At 44.8% G+C, this 26,792-nt stretch overlaps 1 protein-coding gene across 1 annotated transcript in view; it reads left to right on the top strand.

Moving 5' to 3' along the window:
* Positions 1–26,792, top strand: part of LOC309673319 (mucin-2-like) — a gene marked incomplete at both ends in the record, with an annotated part of 52,627 nt that overhangs the window by 3,206 nt on the left and 22,629 nt on the right. Inside the window, 27 exons of the mRNA XM_082485062.1 lie at positions 395–611; positions 950–1,075; positions 2,121–2,238; positions 3,217–3,355; positions 5,122–5,232; positions 5,651–5,720; positions 6,506–6,643; positions 6,728–6,892; positions 7,640–7,734; positions 8,746–8,872; positions 9,422–9,677; positions 10,195–10,244; positions 10,843–10,943; positions 11,067–11,218; positions 11,762–11,900; positions 12,002–12,115; positions 12,444–12,623; positions 13,126–13,365; positions 13,943–14,099; positions 14,681–14,809; positions 15,154–15,295; positions 15,775–15,818; positions 15,918–16,124; positions 17,387–17,524; positions 17,981–18,078; positions 18,631–18,816; positions 19,627–19,878. Of these exons, the coding sequence (XP_082341188.1) occupies positions 395–611; positions 950–1,075; positions 2,121–2,238; positions 3,217–3,355; positions 5,122–5,232; positions 5,651–5,720; positions 6,506–6,643; positions 6,728–6,892; positions 7,640–7,734; positions 8,746–8,872; positions 9,422–9,677; positions 10,195–10,244; positions 10,843–10,943; positions 11,067–11,218; positions 11,762–11,900; positions 12,002–12,115; positions 12,444–12,623; positions 13,126–13,365; positions 13,943–14,099; positions 14,681–14,809; positions 15,154–15,295; positions 15,775–15,818; positions 15,918–16,124; positions 17,387–17,524; positions 17,981–18,078; positions 18,631–18,816; positions 19,627–19,878 (3,891 nt within the window). The remainder of the gene's footprint in view (positions 1–394; positions 612–949; positions 1,076–2,120; positions 2,239–3,216; positions 3,356–5,121; positions 5,233–5,650; positions 5,721–6,505; positions 6,644–6,727; positions 6,893–7,639; positions 7,735–8,745; positions 8,873–9,421; positions 9,678–10,194; positions 10,245–10,842; positions 10,944–11,066; positions 11,219–11,761; positions 11,901–12,001; positions 12,116–12,443; positions 12,624–13,125; positions 13,366–13,942; positions 14,100–14,680; positions 14,810–15,153; positions 15,296–15,774; positions 15,819–15,917; positions 16,125–17,386; positions 17,525–17,980; positions 18,079–18,630; positions 18,817–19,626; positions 19,879–26,792) is intronic.

Below are 26,792 nucleotides of genomic sequence, written 5' to 3'. Positions count from 1 at the left end.
ACTCCAACTGTAGGTCTGGAAAGAAAATTTTTCCAAATTTAATTTTTTATTCTTTGCTAAAGTGAATGCTAAAAGGTTGTATTCCCTTCCAAGACAAGACTGGATATTTTCATGAAAGAGAAATTCCCTGAGGATGTCTTAATACAAAGAATCCATATAATGCTTGGGAAGTCACCTGAGCTGAAAGTAACTCAAGATATAGGAAAATATGGGAGTTAATCGAAGAAGCTCCATGTGTACTTCCCCTACTGTTATACTTTTCCCTAAACATCTGCTTATATGTTGGACAGGCTTCTTGACCAGCTGGACCTTTGGTTTGTTCTGCTATGTGCCTTAAATAATTAGTTTCACATTTTCTCAACACTTTTTTTACCTTCTCTATTTTCCCTCCTAGGCTTCTATCTGTGAAACGGTATTAACCAGTAAAGCATTTAAAAGCTGTAATGCACTTGTGAATGTTCAGGACTACATTGAAACTTGCGTACAAGACCTATGCCACTGTGATAGCTCTATGGCTGACTTCTGCATGTGCAACACCTTTGCTGAATACTCCCGTCAGTGTGCTCATGCAGGTGGACAGCCTCTGAACTGGAGAACCTCAGAACTGTGTCGTAAGTATCTCAGGAAGGGGCTTTCACCTGGGCTTACTACCCATATCTAGTAAATTTCAAATATGTGGGTTTTTTTTTCCTGAAGAATACAGCTGTTTAAAAGTCCATGTAAGTTTTTAACTTGAGCATACTCAAGACTTTGGGAATATGGAGGTTTAGAGGATTTTTGCATTACTAAGGGTTTTCAATATATATCAGAAAGTCTAAAATGTTGTAGCCCCCACTTGGATCAGGATTCCCCATTATATATTTTCACAGAAAACATCCTAAATTGCAAATACTGTTTTCACAATATTTCAAAGGAAAAGTCAGCATTATAATATTTTTTCTACTTTCAGCCAAGTTATGTCCTTTCAACATGCAACATCAGGAGTGTGGCTCCCCCTGCTCTGACACGTGCAGCAACCCAGAACGATCTGCACTTTGTGAAGACCATTGTACAGATGGCTGCGTCTGTCCTCCAGGCAAGCTTATTTCCTGCCCTTTTCTCATAGCCAAAACGGCTAGAACATTTACCTGTACACATTTAACAACTTCCCTACTTTGTATCTTTCTCATCATGTTGTTGCTGTTATTATCATCAAAGTTATAACTACATTTCTTCCTTGATACACATGAACCATTTCTATTCAGATTACTAAAAATGCCCTTTTAAACAACAAACATGCCTGAGACATGTCCATAATGACTGAAATAAGATACTTTGCTCCTAACAATAAGTCTTCTATTCTCAGCATCCATATTCAGTTCACAGAAAGTATGTAATGTTTAATCACATTTTGCCCACAATGATAACTCCTGGTGTTAGCAAAGCTGCATCTGATTCCCCAGATTACCAAACCCTTCCTGTCCAGTGCTGCGCGTCTAAACAAGGAGCTGACAGAGCACTAGGCAGCGTGTAAAATCTGGTGCTTCACAGAATTATGCATGAGGACTGAATATCAGTACATGACAAATAATGCAAATGTGTTCTCTTTGTGTACACTTACTTGTGGGGCTGAGGATTGTTGCTCCTGTGAGTGACTGCATGGTGGGATCTTCACCCCTTGCAGCTCTTCTGCCCATCCTCCATGATGTCTCACAGAATTCACCATTGCTTGTTTGTATAGTAGCATTGACTTCTCTTAGATATACTATATCTCTTAGATATACTTTGGGTATAAAAATAGTTACTGTACAAATATGTCCCTGGGCAGTCTTACAAATGGTTCATCTATTCCACCTCATTATCTAGTGACTTCAATCCCAATTCCAATCTCATGAAGTCCATAACAGAAAGGTATTTCCCTAGAGGTCTCTTTTGATCAACCTAAGATTTTAGATAGGGTTCAATGGAATATAGCCCTTCAATCCCTACATAGCTGGCATCCTATTATTTTAAGGTACTTTCTATTCATTTTCTGTGTAATACAGAAGAAATGGAACATGCTTTCAGGCATCTTCCAGATATGTGTATAAAAGCAGGCTCTGCAATGCACAGAATGAGTAACAGACCATTTCTTTCCCTAGGAATGGTATTTGATGACATTAATGGTGCTGGCTGTATTCCCCGTAAAGAATGCCACTGTACCTATGAAGGTGAAACTTATGCTCCTGGTGCCTCCTTCTCATCTAAATGCAGATCATGGTAATATACTCCCTTTCTCACACTTGTTTTTTTAGGTGCATTACCTGAACATTTTGAAGACAGGGGAAAATTACCAATTACCACTCAAAAAGAAATGAGGAACTACTTATCAGCTGAAGTTCCTTGATTACACATTTTTAGAGGATGCTTACATTTCTGTTTTCTCCTCACACTTGGGAGCAAAAATTTAAGTTTAGATATAGGTAGTCCAACTACAAGACCAATCAATTAAAGGAGACAATCAAATTCAAATACTACAGGTGTTTAAAAATGTGAATTACTATGTTGTACCCTTTGCAGCACTGCAGTGTAGTACTAGGATAGGGACATGTTGCATTAGACAGTGAGAGATCACATTTGAGAGACATGTTTGACAGATATATATATTTTTAATATCACTATAATTACTGAATTATTATTGCACAAATGTATGCAAATGCAGCCATCTATTTATGAATACAAGAACCACAAACATGCATGTTATTTTCTGGATGTGTTCAAGGCCAGGCTGGACATGGCCTTGGGCAACCTGGTCTAGTGGTAGGCATCCCTGCCTATGGCAAGGGGGTTGGAACTTGATGATCTTCAAGGTCCTTTCCAACCTAAACCATTCTATGATTCTATGATTGCATGATTTTCCAAGAAATACTTAACATGTTCAAAGCTTGAGCCATGCTAATGGAAGATGAGGGGCGATCCTTCATATGCAGCAGAATGGACGCCAGGTTCACCAGCTCTGAATTCTGCCCAATGAAATGTCAGAATGAAATGTCAGAAATGAACAGCAATATATAAAAAAAAGTCACTAATATAAATGTATCTGCCCAAACTTATTCTGAGATTTCAAAGCATGGTTGGTTTCTTTGACAGTATGATCAATGCTTCAAGAGGAAAATTAAGGTGTCAACTGCCCCTATTGTCTCTTATTTCATTTACGCTTGCATTACCCAAGGTTACTGAATGCCTTCTTCATTTCAGTACCTGTGCTGGAGGTGAATGGTCTTGTGTCACCCAGTCATGCCTTGGGACTTGCAGTATTGAAGGAGGCTCCCACATTTCAACATTTGATGAGAAATATTATTCCTTCTTCGGAGACTGTAGCTATGTCCTAACCAAGGTAAAATAAAGTCACAATCCTTGCTAAAGCAATATGCTAAAGGAAAATGTTTTTATTATATATCATGTTGTTTAATTAAAAATACTGACAACCACATCAACCTTCTGAAACTTAGAGGTTCAACATGGAGCCTTAAGTGGATTTCAGGGGGCTTTCTGTTAGAGTTATACTAAATAAACTTGTTGTAGTAGTTTTGTGTTCTTTGATCATCATTTAAGAATTGCACTGAGTTTTCAGTTTCCCTGAAACAATCTACATGCTTCCCATTATTTTTTTAATTAAATATTGCCTGCCTGGTGTTTTATAATTACTTCTTTCTGAGCAATGTGCTTATTATGTCCATTGGTACTGTCCTTTTTGTCAAAGTTAATATAGTTCAATGGCTTATTTGATTAACAGTATTGATAATGGAATTATTATTATACAGAATTCATGGGAGAGGAGTTATTTTATTAAGATGACCAACCTTCCAAACAGTCTTCCCAGTAAATATAGACTCTAGGATTTAAAAGCAAAAAGCTATAAAGTCATACATGTATTCTAAAACCTGAATTAGAAATTGATGACTTACAGAAATACCTAATGTTTACTGGAGTTTTTAGATTAGAGGGGCTGAATTCTGAGTAGACATATCTAAAATAATGACTACAGATTTGCAGCTTTCAGAACCCTAGGTGTATTTGTTGTTTATTTGTACTGGATGAGTGATTGAAACAATTTTCATAAAGACTTCGTATTAAATCAAATCTGTTCTCAAAAAGCTCAAACTGAATGTTGTGAAGAAAGAGAACCATAAAAACGTAGACATGAACTTAGAGTGAGGTAATTTAGAAATAGATTAGACTAAATCAATGAAACTTGTTAGATGAGATTCACCAGTTTGATCAAACGGGAGCATAGATCCAACTTACAAGTTAAACTCCCCTTTTGGTACCAACATATAAAATTAGATTCTCAGAGGCTCTGGAGGTACAGAAAACCCCTAAATGTGCACAGAAAAGGTCAAAAAGCCCACCCTTTTAACATTAAATTTCCAGATGGCTGTATCCTGCATCTCAGCTGTCCTCAATTTAATCTTCACTACGCCAAGAAAGTGATAAGACTTGTCCAGAATCACAGCCTTCTGTGTATTTCCCTGTAACATCTTGGCCATTAGGCACACTTTGAATACAGCTCACAGAACACAGTCCAATGAAAATCAAAACCAAGAGAAAAACTGAATTTTGCCTTTATTCGGTAGCTTAGTGAATAGTAATTTTAGCTTAATTTTCTCCTATAAGAGGAAATTTAAATGCATATTTCCTACCTGTTAAAAGTATGTCCAAATCACCAGGCTCTTTGATAATCTGTTCAGTGCAGAAGAGACTGGAAACAACTTCTCTCCTCTCCCAGGTAAACACCATAACCAGTGGGCAAGAAAGGCACAGTTCCTTCTTCTTCTTTAGCATATTAAACTAGTGTTACCTAAACGTTAGGAACTAGTATTACCTAAACATTAGGAAGTTTTAATGTTCAGCTTAATATGTTTAACTTGCCCTCGACTGTCAGAACTAACGGATAGCTTCCACTGTGCAGACTGCATGAATGCCAGCTTACTTGGTGACTGTGTACGTATATGTAAGAACATACGAGCAGGAAGAAAAGGAATAAACAACATTTTGAAAGACTCACTTTACTAAGAAGGCTATTGGAGTGTGAACCTTTTTAACATAACTATTTTAACATAACAAATCTTTTTAACAATATATTTTGTTTCCTTCTTCTAGCTCTGTGACAGCAATGAATTCACTGTTCTGGGAGATATCCACAAGTGTGGCCTGACTGACACTGAGACATGTCTCAAGGGTATAGCCGTCAGCCTAAGCGGAGGACAAACTGTAAGTAGCAAATGTAGACACCTAACATTCTGCAGGGATGTTTTAAATGCTTAATAGACAAGTAGCTTGCAAATGACACATAACAACACAGACAAGAAATTTACACTGACTTGTTTGTTTTATCTCATTTGAACACTATTCAAAGAAAGATTAAGAATGAAGTAGGTACATCAGAAGTCAAGATCCTAGTAGGTTTCTGTCATTTAGTTATCTTTTTTTTCTTTTGCTTGTTTGTTTTGACAGTCAATGGACCACAGTAATAAAAATTAAAGAAATAGTATAGTAATGAGAACATCATCACAGTCTCCCCCCACCTTTTTTTTTTTCATTACCCTGGACAATACTAGATAGAAAACATTGGAAAGTGTTTTACCTTTCCTAAATATGCTTGATAATCATTGCCTTTTCTTGTGGACAGAACATTGTGATCCAGCCTTCTGGGAGTGTATTTGTGAATATGATCTACACACAGCTGCCATTCTCTGCAGGTAAGTTCCTTTGGAAGACTTCTGTGATGTTTCTTTTTTTACTTTAAAATGTTATTATATTGGTTAATCTGAAGCCAAATTCTACCTTTGGTTACACTGCAGCAAAACCAAGGTACCCCAGTAGAGCATAGTCTCTCATTTTTAAAGTAATAGGGTTTGCCTATTCAACCCTTATAATTTTAGAAAAAATATGGCCTAATTTTAGCAATATCTAATTAAATGGAGATTCAATTGAAGCAATTAGTATCACTGCACACTTCCAGATCCAAACATTGCCGTAAGAGAGGAAAGAAAAATTCTGATATGCAACAGGACTGCAGTATCGCAATTTGTTTAGTTCTCTGTTTTCCCTCTGTTCCTTTGCTTGGTGCACATTTGTCACTGGAGAGTTTCTCTCACACCAGTTCTTCTCCCATACTACTGCACCTGAACAGAAAGCAAACCGCGAAAGGACAGAATAGGTCCAGGTTGGAGTCTACCACTAAATCATGCTATATCATTTTCACCAAGCAAAGATGGTCTTTCAAATAGCAACAGAAGTGTGTGTTCTTCCCCTTATTTTAAAACACTTGAGAGAAAATTGAGATTTTGTGTACATTTGTTGTTTAGGGTAAAGACAGCCTGTTTTGGTGCTGGATTTGAAATCCTATGTGGATTATTTTTCCCCCAGTTCTTCAGAAATTAGCATCATATCAAACACAGCTGTAGAATCCCTCTCTATATTGAACAGTTATTTCAACTGCTCACCTCATATGAAACTATAACTCACATTCTTGTCTCCCTAGCGAATGTCACCATCTTCAGACCATCATCTTTCTTCATTGTTCTGCAAACAACCTTTGGTCTTCAGCTACAGGTTCAGCTCGTGCCTCTCATGCAACTTTTTATAGACTTAGACCCATCATATAAAGGGCAAACCTGTGGTAAGTGATCTTACTGTAACAACTGCTTTCATCAGTACGCTTCATTCTGTAGGAGACTTTCACACCCCATCTCCTTCCTCTTAGGTCTCTGTGGAAACTTCAATGACATGCAGACAGATGATTTCAAAACCACCAGTGGTGTAATAGAGGGTACTTCAGCTGCCTTTGGCAATACTTGGAAAACTCGGGCTGATTGTCCTGATGCCAAAAATACCTTTGAGAACCCCTGTACCGTCAGCATACAAAATGGTAAGCTCAGCATACAGTAACCTCTTCTATTCTCTTTTAAGATGGAAAGAAGGAATAAGCTGATCAACCACCAAGCATTTATCCAGTGGACCATTTGCACACACACTATTTTCCTCAGTTCACACTAGAAGTCTTCAATTAATAAATAATAACTAGGATAATATTTTGGTTCTTCAAAAATATTCCTTTGGATAAAGAAAGCAAGTGTATTCCTCAACTTACTTAAGGATAACCAGAACCATACAGTGTATCAGGGATCCACTCCTGGAAAGGACTGATTGTGATACAGGAAAAAGCCTGTGCATAGCCCCACTGAAGGTTGGACTCAGTGTGGTTCTTCCACTGTTAAACGTAACCAGAGTTACAATTCAGAGCTTCATAGCTCTCAGGCTCCATTTTAGCCAATGAAACACGTAATTTTTGAGCATTCACAAGCTACTCTTCTGTTTCCCAAGATGAACTAGCATATTTTTAATGCACTATGTGACCTTCTTTTTCAAAATTCAGCTAAGGATATCTTAGTTTATTCCATGAAAACTACTATGAATTAAGAGCATTCAGTTTATGAAGAGTTCATATTTCTGCGTAGAGGAAGTGAAAGACTGTTTGGGTTTCAGCAAATGAAGAGTTGAATTCTGTTGTAAACTTAAGCTTCTGCAATTTCCCTGTGAGAAGTATAGTTACAGTGAGACAGCAGTTTAGACAACGAATTGCAATAGAAATTCTTACTATGTTTTCATATCACAGACCAGTATGCTCAGCACTGGTGTGGACTGCTCTCTGATACCACGGGACCTTTTGCTGAATGTCACTCAACAGTGAATCCAGAAGTTTACCAGAAGGTATCGCCTCTTAAGCTTTTCCCATTTTAAAGAAAAAGACCCAGATTTCTGATACTAACACCAGAGAAAATAGCTTGCCAATTGGGGGGAGATGCATTCATGATAGTTCTTTTCAAACCAAGGGTTCATTTTTATCTACACATCATAATTACTCCTTTGTAAAGGTATATTTCCTGGTATATTATCCCAGGAGGATAATCTTACAGGTATATTCCTGCTGCCCATATTTTTAGGTACTAACCTAACTGCCTAAGGTAGGAGCTTGGACTCCCTGGACTTCTTATCAGATCACAGGACAAAAGCTGTCCCTCCTGAGATATAAGGAAAGCTTTAGTCAGAATATTAACCAGCACTTTGCTTAGTTGCTCTGAACTCTTCTCAGAAAGCTTTTCCATATATCCAAGGACAAGGCAAGAAATGTGTGTAAGAAGCAGCAAAGAGATTTAGATAAGATGTGAACAAAAGTGTTCCAGGAATTCAAGGTGATGAAGCTCTGGAACAGGCTGCCTGGGGACTTTACAAAGTCTCCCTGTTATTGGAAATCTGTAAGATTATGTTCAACAAACATCTTTGGAATGATAACATTATAGTGACCTTGCCTGGCATAGCAACACGTTAAATGACTTCTTGTTTTAGTCACTCTGATGCAAAGAGCCCAAGCTCCTAAAGCCCGAAAAGTTGGGTGACATCAAATACCCTCTAGGTATATATGGCATTGTGGCTTCAAACTGGAAGTAGCTGGGAAACCTACCAACACCTGAAAAAGTGAAACAGAACGAGAAAAAGAAAAAAATAGTTTAAAATTGCGGACCTCTAATTACTCACTCTCCCTGCAAAGAAACTTTTTTGAAAGCATTCAATGAAATCTTCAAATGAAAATCAGGCATATGTTTACTTATGCATATGGATTACACTCACTTTTAGCTCGAATGAACTTGACACTAAAATGTATAAAGCACCATGGCTTTGACATGACAAAACTGATGATCATATTTCATCCTGTGTCGCTAGAACTGCATGTTTGACACCTGTAACTGTGAGAAGAGTGAGGACTGCATGTGTGCTGCCCTTTCCAGCTATGTCAGGGCCTGTGCCGCTAAAGGAGTTCTCCTCACTGGATGGAGAAGCAAAGCCTGCAGTAAGTTCTAATTCCCTTTACCTCTTGATCACTGAGAAGGCCCCACACAGCAGCTCTCAGGGATTCCCACAGTAAATTGTGTTAAATTGTACAAAGTACAGCATTTACTTTCAAGAATTTGAGGAGGAAGGGAGGAGTAAGCAGAGAAATACAAAAAAGAGGTTTTGTTAGATTACTAGCTCAGAACCAGCAGAAGCAATGTGGACGTGAATACCCCTGCAATAGGAATAAAATAGGTAGAGTGTTTCTCAATTTTCTTTGACAAAAAATATAAAAATAACAATGAAAAAAAAAAAAGACACTATGCATTAATATATTTGAACTTTTTTCTTTTTTTAACCTGAACAAAATATTTGTATTCGTGACACATTTATAGGGGAAAATTTTGCTCTAGCGGTACAAAAAAAAATTACACTATCCAGGATATCAGTAAAACACATGTACATACATTGCTGTGTTTATCATATATACTTTACCTCAAATACTGCATTTATAGTTACATTGATTCTTAAATGAACTACAAATTTAACTCAACTTTTTACTCTCAAGCAAAATACACCACCTCGTGTCCGAAATCCTTGGAGTACACTTACAATGTCGATTCCTGTCAACCCACCTGCCGGTCTCTGAGTGAGCCTGATGTCACATGCAGCATCAAGCTTGTCCCAGTTGATGGCTGCACCTGCATAAATGGAACCTACATGGATGAAAGTGGCAAATGTGTGCCTGCTTCTAGCTGTCCTTGTTACTACAAAGGAATGCCTCTGTCTTCTGGAGAAGTTATTCATGATAATGGTGTTGTCTGGTAAGAGATTTGTAAACAATGAGATTGGATATAGACAACCAAGAATCAAATCAAATCAAATTGTTAGGGCTATGCATGTTTGGAAGGCACTTAGACTACTACAGGAATTCAACAAACCATTGTGTGGTGGATTAGCCCTGGCTGACAGCCAAACTCCCACCCAGTCACTCATTCACTCACTCCCCACCATGCATACTTTTCTTACCCATGACTGTAAAAGACTTGTTCCATGGTGAAAGATGCTTGATAATCCCATTACAGATTATTCTCATTACGAATGGAATCTGAACTAGTCTGAAGGACAGGTTTTAACCAGGCAAATGAACAGAGCAAACCTGTCTTTATATAGAATATACTTGTATTTTGGTCTGCTCTAATATAAAATATTTTTGAGTAGTACAAATTATTCTGATAAGGACACATTTTAACTGTTTTATCACACTGAAATTTTTCATTATTTCAAATTCATTAGGAAATAAAGAAAAGTAAAGACATATCCATTCTCTTTTTTTTATAGCACTTGCACCTATGGAAAGCTGAGCTGCATTGGAGAGAAACCTGAACCAGGTAACATATCACTTACAGTTTTCTTTAACTCTCCCTTTCCTTTTTCATCCTTTTCAGTTCTTTCTTTTTTGTCATAATGATGCAAATTGTGCAAGTCTGAAATCAAACAAGAAAATGAACTGATGACTTGTGCAATATAGAGGATATTCCCAAAATATAAAGAAACACTGCCTTACCTTTCAGATGGCTGAAATATGTTATAATCCTCTGGGTTACCCAGGGGAAAAGCATACTTGGTCACCTCACTGAATGTGAGGAGAAAAGCATCCATATTTTAAATAAAATAAAAGTACTAAAAGCCTAAAAAAATACAAAGTAAACTAGAATCTCTGTTTCCTTTTGCTTAAAGGAAGAGTTTCACAAAGCTAACTAAACATTAATTTCTATAAGTAGTCCAAGCATAAGCACCAAAAACCAGATGTGTATGACTTCAAAACAATACTCAGTTTCTTTGTCTGCTCAAATGCATTATATTAAGGTACGTGTATCTCACAACTGAGTTGTTTTGTTTTTTTTCCCCTTCAGTTTGCATTAAGGAAACACCAAGATATAAATACATGGTTGATCTCACCTTTCTCACGGCTTTTCTCTGTTTCAGTCTGTGTACCTCCCATGGTCTATATTGACTGTGGCAATGCCACTGCAGATGTGGTAGGAGCGGGATGCCAGAAGAGCTGTCAGACTCTAGATATGGAATGTGTAAGTATATACTCTTTATATCCAGTTGAAAGCATTTTAAACTAGATCTCTTCTACAGTTACCACCTGCAGTTGGACTCTTCCATCAGGGAAATGTTTCATGTTTTCTATATGGTCCTTACAGTACAGAACCCACTGTGTCTCTGGCTGTGTATGTCCTCACAACCAAGTGTTAGATGGCAAAGGCAGCTGTATAGCTCCAGAAGACTGTCCATGTGTTCACAATGGGAATTCCTACAGTCCAGGAGAATCAATCAGAGTTGGCTGTAACAACTGGTAAGAGCATACTGAAAAATATTATTTTCAAGCCTCTGAAAGGGAATAGTTTAAGCTCTAGGTGAATTACAGCATTTCACTCTAGCAGTATCAAGATTCATAGGAAGGAATCCTATATCAGATCATCCACTTAGTACCTAAAAAGCAAGCTCTATCTGTCTTTTTTTTTACAACGGCACATAGCAGAGAAATTGCAAGTGGTCAGAAGAACAATATGTTTTGGATGTTGTCATATTCATTCAAGTCATGAAAGTTTTTTTCCTTGCAGGCAATCCGTACATTTCGATACATCCAACAAGATTTGGAAATGTGAAAGATTTAAAGAATTTTCTAACCCAAATTATTCATGATATGATGAAGTAACACAGTCTTTGGGTAAATCCCAAAGGCTCTTAAGTTATGCTGCATTTCTGAGAATAATCAAACCTTACTCTTTCATTATAACATTTTAAAAACAGATTGACATACATGAAAGAGTATACATATAGCTATATTGTGTGTATGTCTGTTTTTTACATTTGGAGTGCTTTTTGTCTTATGTAGCACATGTAGAAACAGAAAATGGCACTGCTCCGAGGAACCTTGCCTGGAAACCTGTTCTGTTTATGGAGATGGGCATTACACTACCTTTGATGGTAAACGCTTTGATTTTGAAGGAGACTGTGAATATGTTCTGGTCCAGGTAACAGATTCCTTCCCAGATTTTTGCACTATCAAAGTACCTTGCATTTTACATATGACCACAGAGCATAGTTAACACTGAATATCATTCCCCTGTTTCAGAACTACTGTGGTCAACAAGGTATGAATCAGGGAACCTTCAGAGTCATCACTGAGAACATTCCATGCGGCACTACAGGAACCACCTGCTCTAAATCTATTAAAGTTTTCCTGGAGGTAAGTATTTTCTTTAATAAGTTGTACCCCAGACCTAATGTGCCAGAAGGACATACAAGCTGTCCCAGACAGACTGCATTGTAGAAGTGTCCTCCAAGACAGTGAAAATGTTACTACACTTCATTGCTCACTGCCAATGATTCTGCTCTCTGCTAGAGAATGCAAAGGAAGGAATTCTAAAGAGAAATTGCTTGCCATGAGGTTGTTGAATAGAATAATTTTTATGATAATAATTATTATTACAATAACAGTTACTGTCAATGTATAAAACTGTACCCAATAGGTGACTTTTTTAATTGGCCTCTAACTCTTTCTTTTCCTGTCCTAGAACTATGAGCTGGTACTCAGTGATGGACACTCTGATGTCATCCAGAGGACACCTGGAGGAAAAATGCCATTCCAAATGCGTTCCATGGGCATCTACCTTGTGGTTGACACTACTGTTGGCCTGATACTCATGTGGGATAAGAAAACCAGTATATTCATCAAACTTAGTCCCAGCTTTCAGGTACATTTTAAAATCCAAAACCTGAATAAAGTGATTTCTGAAAGATACCCAGGTTATCTGTCAAAGAAAAAAATGGAAATTTAGGCTGTAACCAGAAAACTGAAATAGCAGCAATTGCATATTATTATCCTTGTAGTGTTGACTTATATTGTGTACTACACATTTTCCTTAAATTACATTATTCAGCAATGGCATAACAGCAACTACATCAGTAGCTTTCTTTATGAAAAGCCCTCACTGAAGAGGTCTATTCAGGATTAGACAAAACTAATTAGCTCAATACTATGAACAAAAGCCGTAAGTCTAGTCTGCTTCCTATACTTATCCTTCCTGACAAGTTAGAGACATCTCTTCATGAAAGGCATTTTATGAAAATGTTCAGGACTGTTACTGAAGAGGCCTAGATAATCTTAAATAAGATTCATCTTGAGGTCTGTTACTCACAGATACTGAGAAACTATATCTTACTGATCTTTGTCATTTTGTTTTTATCCCCATGCAGGGACATGTCTGTGGACTTTGTGGAAACTATGATGGCAATGGAAACAATGACTTCACTACTCGCAGTCAGTCTGTGGTAGGAAATGTGCTGGAGTTTGCCAATAGCTGGAAAGTGTCTTCCAGTTGCCCAAATGCCAATCGTACCAAAGATCCATGCACTGCAAACCCATACAGGAAAGCCTGGGCACAGAAGCAATGCAGCATCATTACCAGTAAAGTGTTTGCGAAGTGTCACTCCCAGGTACAACACAAACTTCAGTCTTAAATTCTTTTGAGCCAGGGATTACATTATTTTTTTGTGGGATAGCTGAAAAATACACTAAAGTACACTTTGTCACACTTGACAAAGTAAAGTCAGACCAAGTTCCAGGGAGACTGCATAGACAATATTTTCACTTTCATTTTCTCAGCTTGTGCTTTGAACTAGTACACTGAAGAAATTGATAACTGGGTTGTTTTCTTTTTTAATCACAGGGAATAACACAGATAAATCTCAGGATATGTTTATTTTCTAATGCCATCATTTTCTACTAATATAAATAACAGCCACCTGCTATATCTGACTGATATATCAGTACTCTTTCTGCAAATGTATCTTCAGCATCAAATAGTTCTTAGCATTACGACTTTTTTGTAATAGCTTTATTCTACATTTTCCTCTTTATTTTTCAAAGAATTCTCATGTGTTTTTTTGTCTTTTTATCTCTGTCACACATACAGAGTTGTCAGTTTCAAATATTTTATTCGGCTTTTTTATGACAGTGAATACCTTTTCAAACAGGACAAGTGCATGAAAACTTGAATGTTTTCTCCAACAGGTTGAACCAAATGAATATTATCAAGCATGCGTGGATGATGCTTGTGCCTGTGACACTGGAGGAGACTGTGAATGTTTCTGTACAGCAGTAGCTGCCTATGCGCAAGCATGCAATGAGCTGGACATCTGCATTTCATGGAGAACCCCATCCATTTGTCGTGAGTCTGACTCTACTACTTTTTGAAGGGGTCCAGAGGGAAAGAAAACAGAAGAAAAAAAGAAAAACAAGTAAAATGAAGAAAGAAAGAAAGAAGGATAAAATTGTATTTGTAAGAGGCACTGCTGTATTCTAAAAACAGCAAAAAAACCCACAAAGCAAGTTGGAAGCCAGTGTAGTTCTTAAAATGAAACCATTGATGGTAACTTCACCAGTGGTGTCATTAGTCATTATTGTCTGATTTACTTGTCAATCGTGATACACAACTGTATTATATTACACTCCCACCTGCCTACATCAGGCTAAGTATAAATAAATAATAGTGCAAGCTAGCCAAAATCGGTGATTCAATTAATTGATTTTTCATGTGTAATGTGTAACTCTGTTCTATGCTTTCGAACTTTATTGGTGTCAAAAGGCAGTAGAAGTATGAGAATTTTATTAAATTAGAAGCAAGCCAATATATGGTTCACCTCCTATGTGATTATGCTGCTTTTTTTTTAGGACTTTTACCTAGCAAAACTGAAAGACTGTAGAGCAAAAAGATCAACAGTCTTTTTCTGTCATTTCTCCTTCCTCTAGCTCTGTTCTGTGATTACTACAATCCACAAGGGGAATGTGAGTGGCACTACAAGCCGTGTGGAGCCCCTTGTATGAAGACCTGCAATAATCCAAGTGGGAACTGCCTTCATGAGTTGAGAGGTTTGGAAGGTAAACATAATTATGCATATCTCATTCTGCTTATAAAAAGCTAAAATGCAATATGATTAACCAAATTTATATGTTTCAATATATGACATGTTTGTATTAGAAACTATAAGAAAAGATTTTCTAATTAGCATCTTACTGCCTAATGGATCATGAACCTGTTTGGAGTGAAGATGAGGACAAAATGCTCCAAAGCTTAATGTGCAATCAAAGGAATAGCACTAAGAGAGTCTGAAATTCCACTTACCATATGAGATAATTTGGGGAAAGCAGATATAAGCAGAGTATAGAGTTACTTCTACTTGTGAAAGGCCTAGTGTCAACATAACTCTCGTTTTTTATTTTAGGCTGCTATCCACACTGTCCAAAGAATAAGCCCTATTTTGACGAAGAAACCATGACTTGTGTTTCTAATTGTGGTTGTTATGAAAATGGAAAAAATTACAAACCAGGAATGCATATGCCTTCAGTACAGAATTGTCAATCATGGTAGGATTAGTAAAGATTTTTAAATGTTGTTTGTTAATAACAGTATACATTCTTGCATTGGTTGGAATGCTGATGGAAGTTCTCTGTGTAGACAGCTTTAACATCTGTGATACAGTGATCCTTTCTCAAATGATACATTTACTGCACTTTCCCTTCCAAAAAATAAGTGCACTTATGAGGGAGATAACATTTCGAATCATCCCTCCCTACATCTTTGCCCAGCCTCCAAAACCACCTATAAGGATACTGAATATTTAGTATGCTGGTATAGAAGAGTTGCCTTTCTCGACAGAAAACTGAGTGATCCTACCTAACCTGAATTTGTACAGCAGAACTGAATATCTGACTCAGAGAAGACTTTCTACATTTAAACACACAATTAATAGCAAAGGATGGATAGGAAAAAAAAAATGAAACAATAAAATGATGTCATGAACCTATATATTGACATTCATCATCTCCTTTTCTATCTTTTGCAGTGAATGCACAAAGCATGGGAAAAAATGCAAATATGATGAAAATGGTATGTTGATGAAGTTGTTATTATCTGAAAGGGATGCATTTGAGGTACTCTGCTCTGTGTTTCAGATACCGCGGAATAACACTCTCTTTTGATTTATAGAATGTGTCTGCATTTATGAAGGACAGAAATACAACTATAAAGATGTGATCTACAATACTACAGATGGCACAGGAGGGTGTATTGTCGCAATCTGTGGTCCCAATGGAACGCTTCAAAGGGTTGTCTATGAATGTCCAATCTCAACAACACCCACAACAGCAACAACATTTCATTTCAGCACTACGCCACCTGCCACTACTTCCACAGGTACATCTTTTATAGCCCATAAGAGCATATTCTATTCATTAGTGAGTAAAATATAGCTACAAAGACATGCCCACACTCACAACATAAATTAATTAATACAACCTCAAAATAAATGACAGTAACTCTCATAAGTTATTAGAACTTGGTTTCAGTCAGAATTTGGTAACCAAACTAACAGAAGAAAATAAACATAGAAAATAAAACCAATTCTGAAACACCAAAATGGAAACCACTGCACACTGGTTTGATACTATTAGTTTGTTTGTCTTCATAGTGAACGATAAAAAAACAGTATCAGATTCATTATCTGTAAGTGTAACTATTTCTATACCAGGAATAATCTTCACTGAACAAATAATTCATTATTTTTTTCCTATTAAAATACAGAATGATTACTTTCTGTAAAATTCCTAGTAGGGTTCATGTTATTTATATTTACAGTACTAGGTTGATTTGTCAGACATTGACATTGAGATACTGAAATTTTTATTTCTAGAATTCCTATTCAACATCCTCAGGTTGATAACCTGTAACTACTACGGGCACATGTTGTTAAAACTTAGAACTACAAGTTTTGAAATCACAGAAACCACCAGCACTACAGGAATTCATTAATCATTTTCCAACCATTTCACAATGAGAATTCACCTGCAAAAATTTATGGACTGCTCTCCAACCAATAAATTGTTTCTTTAGACCAAAGTACAGAGTGTAGGACTGCTAATAATGCTGTGATAAACATCTTTTACTTCAAATGGAAGAGCAAAGACAAGGCAGCATATTACATGAGGAGTCACATCGTTTGGAACAAATACTTACCTATGAATCTTGATGCACAGATGGAATGTTGTTCTTTCCTCTAGATTTGAATTTGGGCTTTGACATTCCAGAGAGATTAATAAAAACTGAGGCAAAATACAAATCAAGCGATGACACTGAATCAAATATAAAAAAATATGAGGGATTTTTTTTTTTCCCAATATGTATAAACAATGCCCAAGACTTATTTCAGCACTTTGTAAAAGATAATTGACATCGTCTTGGGAAGCAATAGTTCCAAGCACATCAGTACATTAAATTGCTGGTCCATGGATTTTCTGTTCTACTTCACATTAAATTATAAGTACACTAAACTGATGCACTACAGGCTCACAATGCAAGCTAACTTAGGAAAATTTTCAGCCCATTTAATAAAATAAAAAAAATAATACCTACAGGAATTTATTACAAGTTTTGTGCTCTCTTCTTTTTCTGTTTCACAGTGTCACCAACTACATCAGTATGTGTTCGTGAAGTCTGTGAGTGGTCAGAATGGTATGATGGAAGTCTGCAAACGCCTGGCTATGATGGTGGAGATTTTGAAACCTTTGATGATTTGAGATCTAAAGGTTATGAAGTCTGTAAAGATCCACGGGCTGTTCAATGCAGAGCAGAGAAATTCCCTAATATACCACTGAAAGACCTTGGCCAAAAAGTAGAATGTAGTACAACAGCTGGGCTAATATGCTACAACAAAGACCAAATCTCAACAATGTGCAACAATTATGAAATCAGAATCTTATGCTGTGTTTTTGTCCCATGCTCTTCCACAACACATTTCAGCACGTCAACACCAATCACATCTACAGCTAAGAGCACAGAAACATCAACTGAAGAAAATACAACATTTTCAGTCACTACAACACCAGTACTTACCACAACTCATGAAAGTACAACATTCACACCTTCATTTACTGAAGAAACAACGACAAGAACAACAGAAATGACAAAATCTTTTACCACTTCTCCTTCAACACCTCCTATTTGCATTAAAGAAGAATGTGATTGGTCAAGGTGGTATGATGTCTATTATCCAGGGTCTGGATATGATGATGGAGATTTTGATACAATTCAGAACATTAAAAAAAAGGGATACAAAGTCTGTGATAACAGAAAGGATGTTGAATGCAGAGCAGTAAGGTTCCCCAATACACCATATCAACTTCTGGAGCAACATATTACATGTAATACAGAAGAAGGCTTGAAATGCTACAATAAAGACCAACTACCACCAATCTGCTATAATTATAAACTAAGATTTAAATGCTGTAGAAATATAACAGTACCATGCCAGGAAACCACAACACCCCATACGACTACAAAAGAATCAAAAACAACGCCGATATTCTCAACAACATTCAGTACATCATACACAGAAGTATCAACACCACACTTGCAAACCAAACATAAGACTACAACAATACCAACGGCTCCACCAGAAACAGGATATATTCATACCAGAACTACATCACAACAAACAACACACACAAAAAATGAAACTGAGACAACCACAACATCAACACCCACGCCAACTCCTTCCACATCCTACCCCACCGTGACCTCCACCACCACCCGGTACACTACCCCCTGTGAACCCGAACTGTGCTCCTGGAGCGAATGGTTCGACGTCGACTTCCCCTCCTCGGGGCCCAGCCAGGGAGACTTCGAAACCTACCAGCACATCCGGGCCGCCGGGAAGGACGTCTGCCAACATCCAAAGGAGATCGAGTGCCGGGCCGAGGACTACCCCGAGGTCGCCATCCAGCAGGTCGGACAGGTCGTGCAGTGCGACGTCCACTTTGGACTGGTGTGCAAGAACGAAGACCAGACGGGCAAATTCAAGATGTGCCTCAACTACAAGATCCGCGTCCTCTGCTGCACCCCCAACTACAACTGCCCTCCCACCCCAACCTTGCCCACCGCCAGCCCCACCACCATGCCCTTACACAGATCAACCACCACCACCCCAGCCTCCACCTCCGTCACGACCGCCACCTCCACCACGCAGCCCAGCTCCTCAGAAACCACAACGCAAACCTACACCACCACCAGCCCCACGCCGACTCCTTCCACATCCTACCCCACCGTGACCTCCACCACCACCCGGTACACTACCCCCTGTGAACCCGAACTGTGCTCCTGGAGCGAATGGTTCGACGTCGACTTCCCCTCCTCGGGGCCCAGCCAGGGAGACTTCGAAACCTACCAGCACATCCGGGCCGCCGGGAAGGACGTCTGCCAACATCCAAAGGAGATCGAGTGCCGGGCCGAGGACTACCCCGAGGTCGCCATCCAGCAGGTCGGACAGGTCGTTCAGTGCGACGTCCACTTTGGACTGGTGTGCAAGAACGAAGACCAGACGGGCAAATTCAAGATGTGCCTCAACTACAAGATCCGCGTCCTCTGCTGCACCCCCAACTACAACTGCCCTCCCACCCCAACCTTGCCCATCGCCAGCCCCACCACCATGCCCATACACAGATCAACCACCACTACCCCAGCCTCCACCTCCGTCACGACCGCCACCTCCACCACGCAGCCCGGCTCCTCAGAAACCACAACGCAAACCTACACCACCACCAGCCCCACGCCGACTCCTTCCACATCCTACCCCACCGTGACCTCCACCACCACCCGGTACACTACCCCCTGTGAACCCGAACTGTGCTCCTGGAGCGAATGGTTCGACGTCGACTTCCCCTCCTCGGGGCCCAGCCAGGGAGACTTCGAAACCTACCAGCACATCCGGGCCGCCGGGAAGGACGTCTGCCAACATCCAAAGGAGATCGAGTGCCGGGCCGAGGACTACCCCGAGGTCGCCATCCAGCAGGTCGGACAGGTCGTGCAGTGCGACGTCCACTTTGGACTGGTGTGCAAGAACGAAGACCAGACGGGCAAATTCAAGATGTGCCTCAACTACAAGATCCGCGTCCTCTGCTGCACCCCCAACTACAACTGCCCTCCCACCCCAACCTTGCCCACCGCCAGCCCCACCACCATGCCCATACACAGATCAACCACCACTACCCCAGCCTCCACCTCCGTCACGACCGCCACCTCCACCACGCAGCCCGGCTCCTCAGAAACCACAACGCAAACCTACACCACCACCAGCCTCACGCCAACTCCTTCCACATCCTACCCCACCGTGACCTCCACCACCACCCGGTACACTACCCCCTGTGAACCCGAACTGTGCTCCTGGAGCGAATGGTTCGACGTCGACTTCCCCTCCTCGGGGCCCAGCCAGGGAGACTTCGAAACCTACCAGCACATCCGGGCCGCCGGGAAGGACGTCTGCCAACATCCAAAGGAGATCGAGTGCCGGGCCGAGGACTACCCCGAGGTCGCCATCCAGCAGGTCGGACAGGTCGTGCAGTGCGACGTCCACTTTGGACTGGTGTGCAAGAACGAAGACCAGACGGGCAAATTCAAGATGTGCCTCAACTACAAGATCCGCGTCCTCTGCTGCACCCCCAACTACAACTGCCCTCCCACCCCAACCTTGCCCATCGCCAGCCCCACCACCATGCCCATACACAGATCAACCACCACTACCCCAGCCTCCACCTCCGTCACGACCGCCACCTCCACCATGCAGCCCGGCTCCTCAGAAACCACAACGCAAACCTACACCACCACCAGCCTCACGCCGACTCCTTCCACATCCTACCCCACCGTGACCTCCACCACCACCCGGTACACTACCCCCTGTGAACCCGAACTGTGCTCCTGGAGCGAATGGTTCGACGTCGACTTCCCCTCCTCGGGGCCCAGCCAGGGAGACTTCGAAACCTACCAGCACATCCGGGCCGCCGGGAAGGACGTCTGCCAACATCCAAAGGAGATCGAGTGCCGGGCCGAGGACTACCCCGAGGTCGCCATCCAGCAGGTCGGACAGGTCGTGCAGTGCGACGTCCACTTTGGACTGGTGTGCAAGAACGAAGACCAGACGGGCAAATTCAAGATGTGCCTCAACTACAAGATCCGCGTCCTCTGCTGCACCCCCAACTACAACTGCCCTCCCACCCCAACCTTGCCCATCGCCAGCCCCACCACCATGCCCATACACAGATCAACCACCACTACCCCAGCCTCCACCTCCGTCACGACCGCCACCTCCACCACGCAGCCCGGCTCCTCAGAAACCACAACGCAAACCTACACCACCACCAGCCTCACGCCGACTCCTTCCACATCCTACCCCACCGTGACCTCCACCACCACCCGGTACACTACCCCCTGTGAACCCGAACTGTGCTCCTGGAGCGAATGGTTCGACGTCGACTTCCCCTCCTCGGGGCCCAGCCAGGGAGACTTCGAAACCTACCAGCACATCCGGGCCGCCGGGAAGGACGTCTGCCAACATCCAAAGGAGATCGAGTGCCGGGCCGAGGACTACCCCGAGGTCGCCATCCAGCAGGTCGGACAGGTCGTGCAGTGCGACGTCCACTTTGGACTGGTGTGCAAGAACGAAGACCAGACGGGCAAATTCAAGATGTGCCTCAACTACAAGATCCGCGTCCTCTGCTGCACCCCCAACTACAACTGCCCTCCCACCCCAACCTTGCCCACCGCCAGCCCCACCACCATGCCCATACACAGATCAACCACCACTACCCCAGCCTCCACCTCCGTCACGACCGCCACCTCCACCACGCAGCCCGGCTCCTCAGAAACCACAACGCAAACCTACACCACCACCAGCCCCACGCCGACTCCTTCCACATCCTACCCCACCGTGACCTCCACCACCACCCGGTACACTACCCCCTGTGAACCCGAACTGTGCTCCTGGAGCGAATGGTTCGACGTCGACTTCCCCTCCTCGGGGCCCAGCCAGGGAGACTTCGAAACCTACCAGCACATCCGGGCCGCCGGGAAGGACGTCTGCCAACATCCAAAGGAGATCGAGTGCCGGGCCGAGGACTACCCCGAGGTCGCCATCCAGCAGGTCGGACAGGTCGTGCAGTGCGACGTCCACTTTGGACTGGTGTGCAAGAACGAAGACCAGACGGGCAAATTCAAGATGTGCCTCAACTACAAGATCCGCGTCCTCTGCTGCACCCCCAACTACAACTGCCCTCCCACCCCAACCTTGCCCATCGCCAGCCCCACCACCATGCCCATACACAGATCAACCACCACTACCCCAGCCTCCACCTCCGTCACGACCGCCACCTCCACCACGCAGCCCGGCTCCTCAGAAACCACAACGCAAACCTACACCACCACCAGCCCCACGCCGACTCCTTCCACATCCTACCCCACCGTGACCTCCACCACCACCCGGTACACTACCCCCTGTGAACCCGAACTGTGCTCCTGGAGCGAATGGTTCGACGTCGACTTCCCCTCCTCGGGGCCCAGCCAGGGAGACTTCGAAACCTACCAGCACATCCGGGCCGCCGGGAAGGACGTCTGCCAACATCCAAAGGAGATCGAGTGCCGGGCCGAGGACTACCCCGAGGTCGCCATCCAGCAGGTCGGACAGGTCGTGCAGTGCGACGTCCACTTTGGACTGGTGTGCAAGAACGAAGACCAGACGGGCAAATTCAAGATGTGCCTCAACTACAAGATCCGCGTCCTCTGCTGCACCCCCAACTACAACTGCCCTCCCACCCCAACCTTGCCCATCGCCAGCCCCACCACCATGCCCTTACACAGATCAACCACCACCACCCCAGCCTCCACCTCCGTCACGACCGCCACCTCCACCACGCAGCCCGGCTCCTCAGAAACCACAACGGAAACCTACACCACCACCAGCCCCACGCCGACTCCTTCCACATCCTACCCCACCGTGACCTCCACCACCACCCGGTACACTACCCCCTGTGAACCCGAACTGTGCTCCTGGAGCGAATGGTTCGACGTCGACTTCCCCTCCTCGGGGCCCAGCCAGGGAGACTTCGAAACCTACCAGCACATCCGGGCCGCCGGGAAGGACGTCTGCCAACATCCAAAGGAGATCGAGTGCCGGGCCGAGGACTACCCCGAGGTCGCCATCCAGCAGGTCGGACAGGTCGTGCAGTGCGACGTCCACTTTGGACTGGTGTGCAAGAACGAAGACCAGACGGGCAAATTCAAGATGTGCCTCAACTACAAGATCCGCGTCCTCTGCTGCACCCCCAACTACAACTGCCCTCCCACCCCAACCTTGCCCATCGCCAGCCCCACCACCATGCCCATACACAGATCAACCACCACTACCCCAGCCTCCACCTCCGTCACGACCGCCACCTCCACCACGCAGCCCGGCTCCTCAGAAACCACAACGCAAACCTACACCACCACCAGCCTCACGCCAACTCCTTCCACATCCTACCCCACCGTGACCTCCACCACCACCCGGTACACTACCCCCTGTGAACCCGAACTGTGCTCCTGGAGCGAATGGTTCGACGTCGACTTCCCCTCCTCGGGGCCCAGCCAGGGAGACTTCGAAACCTACCAGCACATCCGGGCCGCCGGGAAGGACGTCTGCCAACATCCAAAGGAGATCGAGTGCCGGGCCGAGGACTACCCCGAGGTCGCCATCCAGCAGGTCGGACAGGTCGTGCAGTGCGACGTCCACTTTGGACTGGTGTGCAAGAACGAAGACCAGACGGGCAAATTCAAGATGTGCCTCAACTACAAGATCCGCGTCCTCTGCTGCACCCCCAACTACAACTGCCCTCCCACCCCAACCTTGCCCATCGCCAGCCCCACCACCATGCCCTTACACAGATCAACCACCACCACCCCAGCCTCCACCTCCGTCACGACCGCCACCTCCACCACGCAGCCCAGCTCCTCAGAAACCACAACGCAAACCTACACCACCACCAGCCCCACGCCGACTCCTTCCACATCCTACCCCACCGTGACCTCCACCACCACCCGGTACACTACCCCCTGTGAACCCGAACTGTGCTCCTGGAGCGAATGGTTCGACGTCGACTTCCCCTCCTCGGGGCCCAGCCAGGGAGACTTCGAAACCTACCAGCACATCCGGGCCGCCGGGAAGGACGTCTGCCAACATCCAAAGGAGATCGAGTGCCGGGCCGAGGACTACCCCGAGGTCGCCATCCAGCAGGTCGGACAGGTCGTGCAGTGCGACGTCCACTTTGGACTGGTGTGCAAGAACGAAGACCAGACGGGCAAATTCAAGATGTGCCTCAACTACAAGATCCGCGTCCTCTGCTGCACCCCCAACTACAACTGCCCTCCCACCCCAACCTTGCCCACCGCCAGCCCCACCACCATGCCCATACACAGATCAACCACCACTACCCCAGCCTCCACCTCCGTCACGACCGCCACCTCCACCACGCAGCCCGGCTCCTCAGAAACCACAACGCAAACCTACACCACCACCAGCCCCACGCCGACTCCTTCCACATCCTACCCCACCGTGACCTCCACCACCACCCGGTACACTACCCCCTGTGAACCCGAACTGTGCTCCTGGAGCGAATGGTTCGACGTCGACTTCCCCTCCTCGGGGCCCAGCCAGGGAGACTTCGAAACCTACCAGCACATCCGGGCCGCCGGGAAGGACGTCTGCCAACATCCAAAGGAGATCGAGTGCCGGGCCGAGGACTACCCCGAGGTCGCCATCCAGCAGGTCGGACAGGTCGTGCAGTGCGACGTCCACTTTGGACTGGTGTGCAAGAACGAAGACCAGACGGGCAAATTCAAGATGTGCCTCAACTACAAGATCCGCGTCCTCTGCTGCACCCCCAACTACAACTGCCCTCCCACCCCAACCTTGCCCATCGCCAGCCCCACCACCATGCCCATACACAGATCAACCACCACTACCCCAGCCTCCACCTCCGTCACGACCGCCACCTCCACCACGCAGCCCGGCTCCTCAGAAACCACAACGCAAACCTACACCACCACCAGCCTCACGCCGACTCCTTCCACATCCTACCCCACCGTGACCTCCACCACCACCCGGTACACTACCCCCTGTGAACCCGAACTGTGCTCCTGGAGCGAATGGTTCGACGTCGACTTCCCCTCCTCGGGGCCCAGCCAGGGAGACTTCGAAACCTACCAGCACATCCGGGCCGCCGGGAAGGACGTCTGCCAACATCCAAAGGAGATCGAGTGCCGGGCCGAGGACTACCCCGAGGTCGCCATCCAGCAGGTCGGACAGGTCGTGCAGTGCGACGTCCACTTTGGACTGGTGTGCAAGAACGAAGACCAGACGGGCAAATTCAAGATGTGCCTCAACTACAAGATCCGCGTCCTCTGCTGCACCCCCAACTACAACTGCCCTCCCACCCCAACCTTGCCCACCGCCAGCCCCACCACCATGCCCATACACAGATCAACCACCACTACCCCAGCCTCCACCTCCGTCACGACCGCCACCTCCACCACGCAGCCCGGCTCCTCAGAAACCACAACGCAAACCTACACCACCACCAGCCCCACGCCGACTCCTTCCACATCCTACCCCACCGTGACCTCCACCACCACCCGGTACACTACCCCCTGTGAACCCGAACTGTGCTCCTGGAGCGAATGGTTCGACGTCGACTTCCCCTCCTCGGGGCCCAGCCAGGGAGACTTCGAAACCTACCAGCACATCCGGGCCGCCGGGAAGGACGTCTGCCAACATCCAAAGGAGATCGAGTGCCGGGCCGAGGACTACCCCGAGGTCGCCATCCAGCAGGTCGGACAGGTCGTGCAGTGCGACGTCCACTTTGGACTGGTGTGCAAGAACGAAGACCAGACGGGCAAATTCAAGATGTGCCTCAACTACAAGATCCGCGTCCTCTGCTGCACCCCCAACTACAACTGCCCTCCCACCCCAACCTTGCCCATCGCCAGCCCCACCACCATGCCCATACACAGATCAACCACCACTACCCCAGCCTCCACCTCCGTCACGACCGCCACCTCCACCACGCAGCCCGGCTCCTCAGAAACCACAACGCAAACCTACACCACCACCAGCCTCACGCCGACTCCTTCCACATCCTACCCCACCGTGACCTCCACCACCACCCGGTACACTACCCCCTGTGAACCCGAACTGTGCTCCTGGAGCGAATGGTTCGACGTCGACTTCCCCTCCTCGGGGCCCAGCCAGGGAGACTTCGAAACCTACCAGCACATCCGGGCCGCCGGGAAGGACGTCTGCCAACATCCAAAGGAGATCGAGTGCCGGGCCGAGGACTACCCCGAGGTCGCCATCCAGCAGGTCGGACAGGTCGTGCAGTGCGACGTCCACTTTGGACTGGTGTGCAAGAACGAAGACCAGACGGGCAAATTCAAGATGTGCCTCAACTACAAGACCCGCGTCCTCTGCTGCACCCCCAACTACAACTGCCCTCCCACCCCAACCTTGCCCATCGCCAGCCCCACCACCATGCCCATACACAGATCAACCACCACTACCCCAGCCTCCACCTCCGTCACGACCGCCACCTCCACCACGCAGCCCGGCTCCTCAGAAACCACAACGCAAACCTACACCACCACCAGCCTCACGCCGACTCCTTCCACATCCTACCCCACCGTGACCTCCACCACCACCCGGTACACTACCCCCTGTGAACCCGAACTGTGCTCCTGGAGCGAATGGTTCGACGTCGACTTCCCCTCCTCGGGGCCCAGCCAGGGAGACTTCGAAACCTACCAGCACATCCGGGCCGCCGGGAAGGACGTCTGCCAACATCCAAAGGAGATCGAGTGCCGGGCCGAGGACTACCCCGAGGTCGCCATCCAGCAGGTCGGACAGGTCGTGCAGTGCGACGTCCACTTTGGACTGGTGTGCAAGAACGAAGACCAGACGGGCAAATTCAAGATGTGCCTCAACTACAAGATCCGCGTCCTCTGCTGCACCCC

The sequence above is a fragment of the Vanellus vanellus genome (genome assembly GCF_965231255.1).
Source record: "Vanellus vanellus genome assembly, chromosome: 6".
Lineage (NCBI taxonomy): Eukaryota > Metazoa > Chordata > Aves > Charadriiformes > Charadriidae > Vanellus > Vanellus vanellus.
Note: the sequence above shows the minus strand (reverse complement) of the source record. Positions and strands in the feature narration are given on the sequence as shown.